The sequence below is a fragment of the Aspergillus pseudodeflectus genome (assembly GCF_044049435.1).
Source record: "Aspergillus pseudodeflectus strain CBS 756.74 chromosome Unknown BJX68scaffold_23, whole genome shotgun sequence".
Taxonomy (NCBI): domain Eukaryota; kingdom Fungi; phylum Ascomycota; class Eurotiomycetes; order Eurotiales; family Aspergillaceae; genus Aspergillus; species Aspergillus pseudodeflectus.
This window is the reverse complement of record NW_027263799.1, coordinates 410,174-426,280: the sequence shown is the minus strand read 5'-3', so window position 1 is coordinate 426,280 and position 16,107 is coordinate 410,174. Positions and strand designations below refer to the sequence as shown.

The 16,107-nt window shown below is 49.9% G+C and overlaps 4 protein-coding genes across 4 annotated transcripts; 3 read left to right on the top strand and 1 right to left on the bottom strand.

Moving 5' to 3' along the window:
- Positions 1–2,562: 2,562 nt before the first annotated feature.
- On the top strand, positions 2,563–3,510 carry BJX68DRAFT_267271 (uncharacterized protein; the record flags this gene model as incomplete). Its single annotated transcript, XM_071045776.1, has 2 exons — positions 2,563–2,847; positions 2,989–3,510. 2 exons carry the CDS (start codon positions 2,563–2,565, stop codon positions 3,508–3,510), a joined length of 807 nt encoding a protein of 268 aa, XP_070898809.1.
- Positions 3,511–6,523: 3,013 nt separating this feature from the next.
- Positions 6,524–8,163, top strand: BJX68DRAFT_276121 (glycoside hydrolase family 32 protein; the record flags this gene model as incomplete). Its single annotated transcript, XM_071048010.1, has 2 exons — positions 6,524–6,922; positions 6,976–8,163. 2 exons carry the CDS (start codon positions 6,524–6,526, stop codon positions 8,161–8,163), a joined length of 1,587 nt encoding a protein of 528 aa, XP_070898808.1.
- A 2,814-nt stretch (positions 8,164–10,977) lies between these two features.
- On the top strand, positions 10,978–13,589 carry BJX68DRAFT_255563 (bifunctional terpene synthase/polyprenyl synthetase family protein; the record flags this gene model as incomplete). Its single annotated transcript, XM_071043057.1, has 9 exons — positions 10,978–11,314; positions 11,374–11,674; positions 11,728–12,242; positions 12,292–12,344; positions 12,389–12,543; positions 12,603–12,763; positions 12,820–12,921; positions 12,955–13,030; positions 13,088–13,589. The coding sequence occupies 9 exons, from the start codon at positions 10,978–10,980 to the stop codon at positions 13,587–13,589; spliced, it is 2,202 nt and encodes a 733-aa protein (XP_070898807.1).
- Positions 13,590–14,345: 756 nt separating this feature from the next.
- Positions 14,346–16,014, bottom strand: BJX68DRAFT_238018 (uncharacterized protein). The gene has a single exon (XM_071040271.1). It carries the CDS (start codon positions 15,952–15,954, stop codon positions 14,566–14,568), a length of 1,389 nt encoding a protein of 462 aa, XP_070898806.1. The 5' UTR covers positions 15,955–16,014; the 3' UTR covers positions 14,346–14,565.
- Between the last annotated feature and the right edge of the window lie 93 nt (positions 16,015–16,107).

The window sequence follows — 16,107 nt, the reverse complement described above, 5'->3', positions numbered from 1 at the left end:
CGCACAGTTGCACCCAAATCAGTAAACGCCCGTGGAGGAAGCCCCATAAGGATCCGTGGCTGTAAACGCGCTGGACTACGTAGCGTCGTTAGCTGCACCCCCAGCGGCAGATGACCGACAACGTTCTTCTCCCGGTGTCCGCGGCCGCTCTTGTCCTTTTTTCCCTGTAAAGCAAAGCCTGGAGCGGCTCGTTGAAAGGCATCCATGAAGCACGGTGCATTTCATTTGGGAAGGGTACGGCGTTGCTTCTCTACGGTTGTGATAAAGGGACAGTTTCTTCGATGCATGCCTTGAGACAAGAGAGAAAATCAGGGCCATAATGGGCATGATGCAGTACTGTTGTATAAGACGGTAAGCTGACCAAAACATACCAACCATACCATATGCAGTGGAGATGCATGCAGAACATGCTTCGTACATACGCTTCGCCTGCCGTGTTCCATGGTCCTCGAGTCGTCACCAAAGTGACTAGGAGCTGAAGAATCACTATATAATTAATGCACCCGACTTTCCAAAGGAAAGCTTACCCACCCACTGGACCCGCCCAGCGAGAGCAGGCCAAAGCTCCGCAACAACCTCATCAGCACCACGCGGTAGAACGGCGAGCCTATCGCCGGGCACCAGGTCCTGCTGCCATACCTTCCACTCCATCTTCCCAACCTCCTCGACAACAGCAGGATCCTCGACACCCAAGCGCGAGACCGAAACGACCGGGTCAGGAAAACAAGATAGAAAACGACATCCTCTGAATAGGAGTCAACCCGAAGGGGATGATGCGGAGGATCCGTAGGCTGTGTGAGGGTTGAGACGGCGCAACGGTGTTCCAGATTGCTCGGGCTAGGGCTTCGTCCGTAGTGGCGTTGATGAGCGTCGCGTGGAAGGTGGCGAGGTCGATTTCCTCTTGGTCTTGGTTGTTATTGTTGGGGTCGGTGGGGGGCCGGGTCTAGATTAGTAGGCCGCTCTCGCGGGTCGAAGTGGAGGTCTACAATGAGGGTTCGGAGATTAGGCAGGTGGCCGAACGCTCTTTACAGTTCGCATTCATGCCTGTTTCCTTCAAAGCGACGGACCTGGACATGTAGCTCCTCGAGGTTTGGGCACGCATTCGATAGCAGAGTCATGTCTGACGGGGCCCAAATGGGATTCTTGTAACACCCGTCTTCGCTCGGTGATCATGGTCCCAGGGGTCCAGTTCGAGTCCGAATCCGTGCAAGGTCTGTCCATGGTACGCGAGGATCCGGTGAAGATCCGCCACCTCCCGGAGGCTCCGTATGCGCTCATCATTGTGCTTGCAACAGGCGGAACTGACATGGTTTCAAAACTTCCAAGGTTGGCACTAACTTGTGAAGCACAGTAGGCCCACGCCAATCTTACTCGAACAACCACCACGACTATTATTCCTTTGTTCCTGGGGCTAACACGCTCACGTAACCCTACTGCCTTTATATATTCTTATCATCCTACATAGATTTTTCCATCATGCATCTATCATTAATCGATTGACCATCGAGACATTACTGGAGCCTAATAATAGGAGCCAGTATGTATAACAGAAAGGGGTGACCCCGAATATACACTCATTGAACCTCTCTCAATAAGCGCTTGCTTGCAGAGGAGCTTGCAACTCACACGAAACGTGAGAAGAAGGCATGACTATACTCCAATGCTAAGTCTCGAGATCTCAAACGCCTCTGGACACTTCCCAAGTTCTAACCAAGCCCCATACAGTAGGTTGTGCGAACCCGAAAGCCACGATCCATCTGAAAAGCGGAGCACGCCATACCCCTTGTTCATGAGGCTGGCATATCAGATGGCAGTTATGGACGCTGATCAGTACATGTGTCGATATTTGTGGAGACTAAACCCTGGCTAAGCATTTAGTGCATTGGGGGCTGAAGTTGTTTTGTTAGGAGTTTGGGGTAAGCATTGCCGGAAGTATTTGTTTATACAACAGGCGTATGATCGATTGTTATGAACCATATCCCTGCCAGACCGAGCCTGTCGTGAATACTATTCTGCGACATGGACTGAGTCTCCTTATTCAGCCTTGCTCACTATCTCAGGGCTTGGAGGCCCTTCAGCCGCGTGGGTCCCCGACCCCCACTTTAATGTGTTGGTTATGGAGCAGGTCCCGCGATCAACACGGAATTAGGAAACCCGGCAGTTGAGAGGTCCAGGTCTCACGAGCACATGCTGACTTGAGGCCATCCTTGTCATGAACTCTCGCACGACTTATTGAAGCGTTTGAGCTACTCTCCAAAACCGGTGGGACAAGTAACATCAATCTCGAAGCGGCAAGGGGTGGACGCGCGGGCAAGTAAGAACCCAGCAGCGGTTAATATAAGATCCATACTAAATCACCACGGGATTAGCAGATCCCCTACTCCATAAGGCTAGCCGAGTCACCTGTGGCCTGGTCTCTCAAGCCTCAAACCCCGATTCTATTTCCTCAATTTGCATCGTCTCCTTCTGACATACCGATCCCACCTCCGCCGCCACACACACCCTCCCTCCTATACCTACTGCGCCTACGCCTAGTCTCTCTATCGCAACGACAGAAACACCATGAAAGCCCTCCTCTTTGTCCTGCCCACCCTCTACCTCCCCGGAGTTCTCGCCGTAACATGCTACCGCCCCAACGGAATCTCCTCAACGAACGGCGACTCGAAATCATGCCACAGTATCAACGGCGCCGCGAGCATGTGTTGCAACGAGTACGACGAGTGTCTAGAGAATGGGCTCTGTAAAGTCGCGGCCGATACGGGCGTCGAAGGATCGAATGTGACGTACTGGCGCGATACGTGCTCTGTCAGCAATTGGCCGGAGGTGGGGTGTTTGAGGGTTTGTGCGGTACGTTGACCCTTCCAGTCAGTCTTCACCAGTTTCTGCTTCGCCGTTTGGGAGTTCCTAGATCGGGCGCTCTGCATAGTGGCGAGGTAGAGAGCCTGGCTTGGAGATGATGGCTAATCTGCGTTATGTTTTGCTTTATAGAGCGGCGACCTCGCCGGCGAAAACGCGCGAATAACACCTTGCGACGGGACAGATACCTCGGAGACGTGGTGTTGCGGGACGACGGCGGAGTGCTGCGGCACAGGCGAGGAGGTGCACGTTCCGTGGAATATCTACACGACCTCGACGGCCACCCTGACATCAACCACCTCGACATCGAGCTCAACATCAACAGATACGTCAGCAACATCAGCCTCAACAGCAACGCCTACATTCGACTCTGATTCTGAAGGTGATTCTTCATCGGGAATATCCACCGGCGCAAAAGCAGGCGTGGGCGTTGGTGTGGCCGTCGGCGCGATCGCGATCATAGCGGGAGCCGTCTACTTCCTCATCGCTCGACGAAGGAATAAAGCAGCAGCAGCAGCAGCCGGGACCCCGGCGGGGGTTCAGTACTCGGTGGTACAACCCGTTATGCAGGAGCCGCAGGAGCTGGGTTGGGGACAGGGCCGGCCGCATGAGAAGCCGGCTGGGGTGCAGGATTCGAGGTTTGAGTTGCCGTGATGCAAACTTACTAGAGTTCGGATCCGGTGAAGGGTATCCGTCATCCAGGAGGGGTTGAGTTGAGTGTTATATTGTTGCATTAGTGGCGCGTGCCTGTTGCTTTCAAGCGCCAGCCTTGTTTTCTCTGTTTCCTCTATATACTAATATATTATCCGGGCATCTATCCTCCTTCCATAGTCAGCAGCATTGGGCCCTAATACCGGCCGTGCTGGGATTCTTACCAGTCTTATATGATACTTTGGCTATACTTTTTGTTTATACCACACCTGTGAAATCAGCACTCGAGATAACCGCCATACAGGGCCATAAACAGCTTAATTTCCACCTGTGACTCTCAGCAGTGAAGCGTGAAAGTGCCATCTTGGCACCATAATGGACTTTCTACGACTATTCTCCACCTACCAGATCTCTTTATTCACCCTCTGATGGCAGTCCTAACATTTTCTCAACATTTGCTCAAGCCCCCTCTCACTTAACCTCAGTGACCTCAAGTGATTTTCAACTCACGGGTAAAAGAACGCCAAAACAAGGCCTTATTCGTCATTGAATTCAACCGCCCTCCCTCCAGCTTTTGACCTACCTGCTCAGGGAACGTAGAATGTACCACTCTCTATCCGCTCCTTTGCTTACTTTTTCACCCAAGGGAGCTATCTCTCTGCCACACGCAGATCCCGTGATTGCAGCCTTATTTCAACAGTAGACAGCTAATGGCCTCTGATTTCTACCAATGGGTTCTTAGTTAATACTACCCCTACCCTTGCTAATTGCCTAGATCACACGTCTTTATCAGTTCTATCTTCTATTATACCATATTACAGATCACAAGACGTTAATCTTCTGTAATACTATACTTCTTGATCTCAGTCTTCCGAATTGTAAGAGTTGTACCATATGATATATGATAATTTCCCACCACATAGCTTACCCCGCGCTCACAAGCAGTCAAGCCTTTTTCTAAGAAATGAATTTTTTATGCCCGCATCAATTATCGACCTTGTAGTCATTCCCATGTCACGTTTAATCACATCTGAATCTGTCTCTTCACTCTGCTGTCCGAAATAATCTTCCCTCTCAGTAGAATCACTATCCTCAGTTTGGACGGCAAGGGTAGATTATACCCTCAGGATCGTTAGTAACACTCAAGATCGTTCCTCAAGGACGTCATCCTTCACCCAGACCAGGGCCATATCAACTTTTAGTGTTCTTCAGATTGATTGACTGCTGGAAATCTCTGCAATTTCACCTGCATATTTTCTCTGGAGAACCAGATGAGCAGCATCTCGGGGCACCGCGGACCATCCAGTCTCATCCGCGATAACTTCGGCCCTCACATTAATAACTTGAGAGGTTCTATTGTGGGGCAAACGCCCCGGCTTGTGGATTTGGATATTCCCATACTGCACTCGTCGGCCACAATTTGCCGATCGTCGCGACCCTCCGCGACGACGGGACCTTGCAGTTGCATGTTTCATCTTCTGTGGTTCCCACTCCTGGGTCCACAAAAAAGTGTCTGAAAACGCCCAAGCGAGGTTTGAGGAAGCCTGTCACCAAGTTTGTCAACCACGGCTCTCGGAACAGGCCTCTTCCCCAGAGGTTAAGCCCCAGCTTTGCGGTTGGGGTGGAGTGGGTGGCTTCGGGAAGTGCGCCACCACCGTCACATGCCAACGAGTGAAAAGCCGAGCAATGGACTACCAGCCATACCGAAAGTCCAAGAGAGGACTAGACGAGGGGAAGTATTGACGGAATATGTATGGACACTCCTGATCAAAACTATTAGTCAAACTATCCAGCTACCTTTAATCAGCCACTGTCATACCGACCAGTTGACTTGAATGCTGGCCCTGCGTTGTCAGCCTGGGTTCAACGCGGCCACGACTTGTCGCCATAGATCACCATCGGAGTTCAAGTTGGTCATCGGCCAAGAGGCTAGTCCGAACTAGGAGCAACGGACATCGCGACAAATTCAACCTCACAGTTGGGGAGATACTCTGGGAAGCGGCCTGCCTCGACAATGTGCACCTTGTAGTGGCGTGCATATTAAATTGAGATCTTCAATCAACCCGTTGCACTGAGAGAATTGTTCCCCCGGAATCGCGGAGACTCGGGTATCCTCCGCGACAGGGGACAACCAATGACAGGGATCATTACTCCCAAGGTTGAACGAACCGGTCCGAGTGTGGTGGGGTTCGGTTGAGGCGTCAAGTTGAGATTCCACTCGTCTGTCAATGAGAATTGAGGGCAGATCACAATACTATATTGGAGAGATATTTATGGCGCATTTTTGTTTAACCTGCTGCCGGAAAGCCGAGCCGCCCCACTTTTACTCTTAAATCCATCTCGACGAGATGACAGCATAGCAGAGTAGTACTGGAGATGCTGCTTGTTATCCAAGATGACTCTTCTACTAAAATATTATTGTCACCCCGCTTAACTCTGGAAACAATTCACTGAACAAGGTGACAGGTATAGAAGATCTGTTACGTGTGCATGCAAATATGTCTAATATATCCCACTCTGCAAACATACTATCGCTTGGTGGGTCGCTGCGGCCAATACGCCCTGCAACGCCACGCGCGGGAGCCCCAGTACATTTTAGCTTCTTCATGGCAAGTTTCCAGAATGTCGACAGGGAACCTCAATTACGCCTCTTACGCCTCGTCCAGTCTTGGCAAGCGGGGGGAGCTCGGCACTGCCCACTTTCCTCGCCGGCGTGGAGATGGAGGGATCCGTTAGCGCTTGATCGGCACACCGAAGTTCGCTTCGCCAACCTCGGACGGATAGAGATCGACATTTCTCAGAGGCCTTCCAATACTGCTCCGCGATGTGAGGTGTATTCCCCGTGGTCAAGTGTCTGAAGAGGGATCGATGGGTACTGAATCTCAATGACATGCACAGTAACCATGGCTTCGTAGGGTGACCTAAAGATATATAAACCCCCCTTGACAACCGTATCTCACAGATTTATTATCAACCAATCTTCCATCACTTTCCTTACGAGTTGTTGATTACTATCATGTTTCTCCCCGCTCATTATCCCCTGACCTTGGGGCTCTGCGCATTTGGTGCCGTGTCTGCTCAAAGCTATACCGAGCTCTATCGCCCTCAGTATCATTTTACCCCCGCCAAAAACTGGATGAACGACCCGAATGGCCTGATCTATCACAATGATATCTACCACTTGTTTTATCAATACAACCCAGGCGGAGCGACCTGGGGAGCCATGTCCTGGGGCCATGCAACCAGCAAGGATTGGATTCACTGGGAACACCAGCCAGTGGCGCTCCTTGCTCGTGGCTACCCTGATGCCATTACGGAGATGTTCTTTTCCGGAACAGCAGTTGCGGATGTCGACAACACTAGTGGCTTCGGTGCCAATGGCTCAACTCCCCTCGTGGCCATGTATACATCTTTTGTGAGCGGAAATCTGAACACATGACAAGAAATATACTGACCAACATGACTCAGTACCCCCAGGAACAGGAGTTGCCCAGCGGAAAGTCCGTGGCGGCAAACCAACAAGCGCAGTCCATTGCGTACAGTGTTGATGACGGCATGACATGGACTACTTACGATGCTGGAAACCCTGTAATCGCGGAACCTCCTGCTGAATATGCAGACCAGATCTCCGAGTTCCGTGACCCTAGTGTGTTCTGGCATCAATCTACCGGCAAGTGGGTTGCGGTGGTCTCTCTGGCAAAGCTCCATAAACTGCTTATTTACACCTCTACCGACCTCAAAACATGGACGCATGTTAGCGAATTTGGCCCTGCAAATGCTGTCGATGGTGTATGGGAATGCCCCAGCATCTTTCCGCTTCCACTGGATGGAGACGACGAGAATTTGAAATGGGTTGCTCAAATTGGTCTCAATCCAGGAGGCCCGCCTGGCGTTACTGGATCAGGGAGTCAGTATATTGTGGGTGACTTCGATGGAAGGAACTTCACCGCGGACCCTGAGAGCGTGCAGCAAACAAACTGGCTGGACTATGGCCCGGATTTCTATGCAGCCCTTAGCTTCTCTGGGCTTCCCACCAACGATCGTGTCGATATTGCCTGGATGAACAACTGGCAGTATGCCGCCGCTATTCCTACTGATCCCTGGCGGAGCAGCCTGACCGTGCCTCGGAAACTGTCGCTCGCCACCATCAATGGGACCGCGACTGTCGTGCAGCAGCCAATCGTACAGGAGCAGAACAGCACTCCTAGGCGATGGAGTTCCATACCAGCCGGTGTCACCAAACTGAACGTGACAGGAAAAGCGATCGACGCTACCTTGAGTTTTTCCAAGTCGACAGCAGCCGAAGTTGGCCTTATTGTTCGGGCCTCGGCAGACTTGAGTGAACAGACCCGTATCGGCTACGACTTCACCACCCAGCAGCTCTTTGTCAATCGGACGCAGTCCGGAGAGTCTGGTTTTGACGGCTCGTTCTCGAGTGTGTATTACGCACCGCTGCACTCAAACGATGGCAATATCACGCTCCGTGCTCTTGTTGACTGGTCCTCTGTGGAGGTCTTTGGAGGTGTTGGGGATGTTACTTTGACTGCTCAGATTTTCCCTAGTGATGATTCTGTTGGCACCTATCTCTTCTCCACAGACGGTAGTACTAGTGGAGTTGAACTTAGGGTGCAGCAGGTTCAGTCTGTCTGGAACTAGGAGAAGTGATAAGCAACAGCTCAAGATGTAGGTGCCTATCGAGTTGGAATATGTGGCTCTGTGCGTGATCCAAGTTGTATTTAAGAGAAGTCGAAAATAAACGAATCCGACTCTCCTGTTGAGCGCCTGTACAGCCAGTCCCTGTAGTAAGAGGCCTCTTTCATCATCATAGCAATACTGAGCCGACAGTACTACCATCGCTACGGCTCGTGGCAATGGCGATAATGATCCAATTATCACCAAGCTTCTCAAAGCTCTCGGACGGACCATAGTTATTTCCCAGATAATCCATTGAACTATACTCCCGACCTTCGAGAATGAAGCAGGTGTTGTCCGGGACTCGTTCCACCACTGTTTCGCCAAGGAGAACTTGGTGTAGCTGCTCTGTTGTAGGAGCGATAAGCTCATTGTCAAAGGCCAACTTATCAACTAGGATCGTGCCTTCGATACGATCGCGTCAGGAGCCCCAGTAGGTTTTTTTTTATTCAACAACTGGCTCGAAGCCCACCACCTGCAAAACCCCGTTCTTAACGTTTTTGTTGGTCTCAAATAAGGCTCTTGACGCTGGGAACGCCAGTTTTTCTCACGAGCAACCCGCGCGATCCAACAGGGAACGTCAGAGATGTGTTACCGGCTCACTATTCCACTCATGTTTTGGTAGTCCTTTTTCGCGCGGCAATAAGCCACGAAAGACGGTGCTCAGGAATCCCGGTATCTTAAGGTCTTGAGGATCCAGGATTTCGCCGTGCTAGGTGGCCATGCTGCTCATGGGCATGCATACTCGTCGACCTTCGGCCACGAAACACAACAACGCGATCAACAGGTCGCTCAAAATGTTGGGGCCGTACTTTGGGCTATTTTACACAGGGTAACAGCAGATCAGGATTTTTTTGTTACTTTGACAACCAAAGTATCTTGCTTGTATGTACAGAGCAAGTATTTACTTGTGACAGCAAGTAGTAATGAACATCCGAGTTTACTCTTTTCTCCAAGTGCAGACGTGGACTGCCTTGCTGCGAGAGACCCCTATCGCGTATAGGCTTATCAAGTAGGACCTTACGGCGTAGAAGCATTACATCGTCAGAAAGTCGGATTATGTTGCACATAATTGACAGCATTTTGGTCCAGACTCCCACAATAAAGCAGCTATCGAACAATCGAACTAAGGAATCAGGCTAACCCTATGTATGGCACCTCGATCGCCGGTTGTTAATATGTACATGCTTTCATTCGGTACTAATAACATTAGTCCCCGCCCCAAGGCACTATAAAAGAGGGTAAAGTAGGGGAAGGTACTAAAGTACATAGCGTCGTGATGCCGGTGCTGATCGCGGCAAGTCCCGTAGCAGGGCAAAGGGCACTATTCATGCAGGCGAAATCGTTTCAGAGTACTGGAGTCACACAGCAGATATACTATCCTATCATGTCTTCAGGCCACGTCAGGTCTGATGCGCTTGAAAGGAAGAAGACATAGAAGGGTAAATCTACGTACCTCCCCTTCAAGCCAACATCAACGCCACACTGGGCATGTGGCTCAATAATTAAACGGTCAAGTCCATACAAGTATTAAATTCCCCCTAGATTATACAATAGTGATTGCGAGAGAAGAAGGATGCTAAGAAATGGTTACTTCGTTTCTTTGTAGTATGACTTCTGTTTTGATCACCACGGGGTCTAGAACTCTCTATGGCCAGGTGACTACGAGAAGTGGTTGAGCATTCGGTCACTGTAATCCTTGACAACGCGACACATATAGTGCCCTTACTACGCTTTATGGGAGCGAAGAAGCACACAGGATGAACAGGCATGAAGTTCCGGATATGGAATAAATGAGGCGTGTGAGTTATAGATGAGATCTCAGGACCACTAGTCTATGAGTAGGTTACTGGGAGTGGTCGTCCATGTTCCACAAAGTTCCGTCTCAACATGGGTGGTGACATTGGCGTCTTAAAAATATTTGGCCGCAGGTATTGAGGAACGTTCGCTGCGGAAGTGCTGAGGTCTCCAGTTCTTTTCGACCCGCAGCGGCGCCACGCCAGTCCTAGTAGTGATTGTTGGGGCTATTGGAGGGCAGTTTCTCTTTGTTTAGTCGAGTTTCAGCCATGTCAAGAGACAGTAGCTGCGCATACTCGGACTTCCATGGGCTATAGTCCTGGAGCCTGCTCACAATCCGCTTCCCGGGGATGAGTAGAGCTGGGATCCACATTGCCGAACTTGAAGCTCGGGTCCAGACAGCTCTTGTGGATCGCGGCTATGTTGAGGCCGGGCAACCCTGATGCTGTTGATCTAGCTAGGCCATGGATCGATCGGTCGGGAAGTACGGATCGCCCGGGATCTACGTTAGGCTTTTCTACGAGTGAAGGCCACATTCTACTAATCGCATAGGACATTCTTGCCACTTACCAAAAAATGCCCCAATGTTATTGGACATGTTACTTTTATTGGATGAAGGAAGCTTGTCATAGAATGGAAAGGAGACATGAAAGTGGAGGGCGACGTCGTTTAATTCGGGAAAATAGAGCCTAAATATTTTGTGAGATCTTGGAGCTGTTTATATAGAGCAACTGACCTTTATATAATAGAGGATCAGTTTACTTCTCTAGCGGATATTATTGTCATAGTTCTCCTACTTATTGACGCATTGACTCTTCTTCGTGTAACGGTAGTAAATGTGATGACGCCGTCGAGGAACACAACGTTTCATCCCGGGAGACCCCTAATTCGGGACGCACACAAGAAAATCCACCTTTAAAGAACTGGTTCATCGACTTCTTCTTAGCCTACGACACGGATAGCACAACTCCAGTGGAAACAATGGGAGACCATAAGAATATCTTCAGCACAGAGAATGACGTCGGATCAAAGACCTATCCTCTCGAGTATAGACACTCGGACCCTGCCCTTATGGACGCAGAAACCGAGAGCAGATACATCTCGCGGTTTCAACCCCGAGTCGGCAAATACGTCGCTATTTCCCACGAGGCCTGCATAGAGTGCCAAATTGACCTGTTCGGGACGGGCAGCATTGGAAAGGTGGTCGGTGGCATGAATGCGCACACGGCGGACTTTACGGCACTCTGCGCTCCAGAAGCATTACCGGAGAGAATTGGACTTTGTTCGTATTTCATTGAGTATGCGTTTGTGCATGATGGTGAGTGTACTTGGCTCTTTTTTTGAGTTTATAGGGTTATTGACATTATTTGCTGCTAGACATGTCTCTCGACGCTGTTCAAGGCGGCCAGGATAACGACGTGCAAAAGAACAGAACCCTGTCACAGGCGCTAGGGCCAAAAAGGCTTGAAGACCTCCAAGATATCGCTGGGGGTGGCTTGAAGAGAAAGCAGGCCAGAGCAAAGATCTGGGCGGTCTTGAACGAAATCGACCAAGACTATCTTGGTCGCTGCCAGAGGACGTTCAAGCAGTGGCATGAGACTGGCCAGCAGATGAGGGACGAAAAGGTCGCAAACTTGGAGGACTACTTGGCTGGTAGGGCCCTGGAGTGCGGAGCAAAGTTTGTCGTGTCATCTCTAATGAAGAAGTTCCGTGCTGACACTTGCCGTAAAGCTGGGTTGTACGCATGATGGGTTGGGCCAGCGGGGTCGAACTTACGCGAGAAGAAGAGGTGGAAACCGGGCCAGTCACATACCTGGCGTTTGTAGTTCTGGCTGTTACCAATGATCTCTGGTCTTGGGAGAAAGAGAAAAGAGTAACGCGGCGGTCCGGGGATGCTCTTCCTCTGATCAACGCCGTCCATATGGTCATGCAGATGCAGGATACAACCGAAGAGACCGCCAAACAGACGGTACACAACATTATTTGCGAGCACGAAGAGCAATACTGTCTCCTCCGCGATGAATATCTAGGGAGACCCTGTACGTCGATGTCCGTTAGGAAATGGTTCCAGGTCCTTGAGTTGTCCATGGCAGGAAATGCCTTGTGGAGCATCCATACCCCTCGATATCACCTAGGCGTACGAGATCCATATATCTGCCCTGCCCGGACTCCCTCCGTCTTCAAAGAACTGCACATGATGGGATTAAAACCGGAAGCCATGAAGAACGGGGAAATGGGATTAGGAAGTATGGTACTCTATTCAATATCGCCCGAATCAGAAACTGACCAAGGCAGGCGCAAGTGCAACAGGTCCTGCATACAAAGCCCTTGAAATATTGGACGAAACGGTATGACTTCTCCGCCATCCGAGACGCCACGTTGATGAATGCAGGTCCTATGGAAGCCGTACGAGTATATCGCATCTATGCCATCCAAGGGTTTCCGACATCATCTGATCGATGCGCTGCAAACTTGGTTCGCTGTGCCAGAGCGCTCCTTAGCGCTGATCTCTGGAGTGGCATCTCTGCTCCATGAAGCATCGTTGATGTGAGCGGAACTTAATGCGATCTTAGTGTTCTCCTTAAGTTAACCTGCCCTGGCCACAGGCTAGATGATATACAGGATGCCAGTTGTCTTCGACGGGGTAGGCCAGCGGCCCATGAAATATTTGGAGTCGGCCAAACTGTCAACTCCGCATGTTTCCACATTAATAATGCTTTGCGCCTTGTCCAACACCTCTCATCCTCTGCGGTCCTGATATTCTCCGGTGAGTCTTTTTTCTGATACTCTAAGCAACGACGGAATTCTACTAAACCTACACAGAGCAAATGGCACTCATGTATACAGGTCAGGGCCATGATGTCTTCTGGGCCAGCCACAGGACTATTCCCACTGAGGAAGAATATTTCAGGATGGTTGATGGCAGTATGTACTTCCGATCTCTGACGGTCGACCTAGCTCACAAGCAGAAAGAAACCGGTGGCCTCTTTCTACTTATTCTCCGCTTAATGCAGCAGGAAGCCACCCAAAACAGGTCAGAAATCTCCACCGAGGCAACCCCATCTAGCTAACCATCTAACTAACGATCCAGGGACCTCGATGCCTGCCGCTTCGTGTACAAGCTGGGACGCTATTATCAAATTCGGGACGACTATCAGAACCTTGTATCCGAAGAGTATTCGTCCCAACGCGGCTTCTGCCAGGACCTCGACGAAAAAAAGCTTTCGTTCCCGTTCATCCGAGCCTGTAATAATCTAGAAGATAACACAGTGCTCAGAGAGTGGCTCAACGTGCCACACAGTGGAGCGGCCACTTCCATGGAGGCGAAGCGATATATCCTGGCCCGGATAGAAGAAAGTCAGAGTCTGGAGGATACTCAGAATCTCCTGGCCCTCCTTCTTCAAGACTTAGAAGCTATGCTGCGGGATATGGAATCTAGGACTGGGCAGGAAAACTGGATCCTCCGATCTATGATGGTGCAACTGCAGATCAAACCAAAGAGGTCATTACAGAAGGAGCGTACGTTTACTGAAGGGCTGCGTGTTTGGGGCGGATATCGAGACGCTGCTTGGAGGCTGAGAAATTTGAACTGAGCTCGGCTGACTGAGGACCACGGTCATGAGCAAAAGTAGAGCTAGATACGGTCTGTTAATGGGAAGATTTCTCTAAACCGCAAGCCGAACCTGATAAGCAAAAAGCAACCAGGTCAGAACGGATAAGAAACCGGATACGCAAAAGCTCTGACGGTCTGCAGCTGCTAATTACGAAGGTTTATGGTCTTAACCGCTAAATATCATGTGATCATTGTGCATATACGCTGTCTCCAGTCTTGTATCATGATCTGGCTGCTGCTTACCAGGGAGACAAGTTAACTCAGCCACCCAACTTTTTCTTGATAGTGAAGGCAAGAGATTCAAGTCTTTCTCCTGCGTCTAGGAAATTCTCTACAAAGTATATGGGTAGGAGCAGGAGCCCCTTGTCTCATTTGAGGTTCATCCTTGATCCTGCAAGTTTGATTCAAGCAATCCTGTCCTCTTCTTCTCTTCTGTGGCTTCCATGCGACTTGATACTACTCTTTGGATGCACGTTATTGTTGCTGCTCCTTTCCTTTCTAATTTTGCTCATAACGGTCCCTTAACTGGGCAATGGATATACTTTGGGCCGTTTTTCTGATCTCATTGCTCAGAGTTCTGAGTTTTGAAGTAACTCTATTAAACGTAATATGCTGATTAGGCCTGCACAAGGCCCTTGTGATGTCCGTTAGACTGTGGCCAAAGAATATTTGGTAGAAATAAAGTACTAATGGTCACCTAGCAAGCTTATAATAGCATATTTCAGGTATAATAATAGTTCACTATTATTAGACCTTTAAGAATCACGTGGGGTGATGTCTTAGGCTTAGACGTCCTGTGTGCTACTTAATGGATTTCAGGGGAATCGCGAGGTATCTTGGTATTCATGTGGTCTTTTTTGGAAGTTTACAAGATTTGCAAGAGTATTTTAATTAGCCCTCGGAGAATCGAGCATGTACACCCAAAGGATTAATAGCATAGATTTGACAGATAAACCTCATCCTAGAAGCAGCCGCCAATTCTTCTGAAGCATGTGCGGTAGCCAGAAGGCAGGCTGACCACTATCTCGTGCATGCCAGAGTTCTTGAATGAGTTGAAAGGCCAGTAGATTTGCGGGAAGGCGATTCAAAGAGTAGATGGCTTTAAGCCTGCCACGCACTTGATCGCGCAGCAAGTGATTTGATTCAGTTAATTCGGACCCGGCTGTGAGAAGAGGGAGAGATTGAAAATTAAGGTAGTACGAGGACGCAGGGATTAGCATCAGATGGCGGACTGCCTCTTCAGCGTATTGTTGGATTAAAGACTCTTGCGCTTCCACCACATGTGGATCTGTGAGACAACCTCTCAGTACGTGCGCACGGGATCGATAAAGGAAAATACGCCCGTGGTTGCGGAACGCTTCATACAAGTGGCCCAGACCAGGGTTTGGGGAGTTTGTCGTCCATGTGGTAAGCTGGGCCTCCAAGATGGCTTCTTGCGTGACGTTGCGGTGCTGCGGCATGTCAAGGATCTGTCGACAGTATCGTCCAACATTTGCTATGATAAGAAGTAGTCCGCTACATGATCCGTACATTGGATGATGCCAGTCTCCCATCCTGTGTACTGCAATGGATATGTTCAATAAGTTAAGCCCCTGTGGCTCACATGGTTCTACCAGGAATGAACTGCACATGTCCCAGTAGAGATAGATTCCCAGGCAGACCCGAACCATAGGGTCATTAGTCGTCGACATAGATGTGTCGTGAAGCATACTGTCGATCAAGGCACGGGCACCAAATAAATGCTCTTGGCCATAATCTTTCGCGTCGGAACTGGCAACTTGCGACAGAGCCAGTAACATGATAGTCAGAAAGTGTGCGTAGGGTGTGTGCTGGATCTGATTTATTTCTCTTCGAAGGCACGATATGGCTCTGCCACGTTCCTCAAGGGCCATAATGGGGAGCTTGTCCGGGAAGTACTGCTCGTGACTGGCACTTATTGACTGAATAGCGTGGAGAAGTGCGGACGATTGGGCAATGTATTCCAAAACGGGGAAAGAGAATGGATTGTTGTCAGGATCTATGACCAAGGCTTGGCTGACTTTCTCCACCCAGTACTGGAGTAATCTTCGATTGACACCCGTTTTAGGTTGCAGTGAGAGCCACGGCGTCTCCACTTGCCACTGTGTCAAGCGCGGGGCAGACGAACAGAAGAGACCTTGACGCTGGCATCGGCCACACGTCGGATAGGCCTCATCGCATTTGACTCGCTTTGTCTTGCATTCTCGACAGCCCAACCTGCTCTTGTGTCGCCGTGAATATGGTGGAAATTCGGGCTCCTGCTGTGTGCTTGCATGTGAGGATGAGCTGACTATCGCTTGCTTAAAACGTAAACCGGGGAAGTACATCTCTGTTAGATGAACTGCTAGTTTCGTGTAATGTTCTCTGCGTCCAATAGTGGCATGGCAACTACCAATTGGGTCAACTGAGATTTGCCCCTGGATGGCGGGGATTGCCACTCACGTGTGAATTACTAATCATCTGCAAGCTAACTACTTTCT

Bases quoted from the DNA above. Each gene is read 5' to 3' on its own strand.
- BJX68DRAFT_238018 (XM_071040271.1), bottom strand. From the start codon at position 15,954: ATGTACTTCCCCGGTTTACGTTTTAAGCAAGCGATAGTCAGCTCATCC.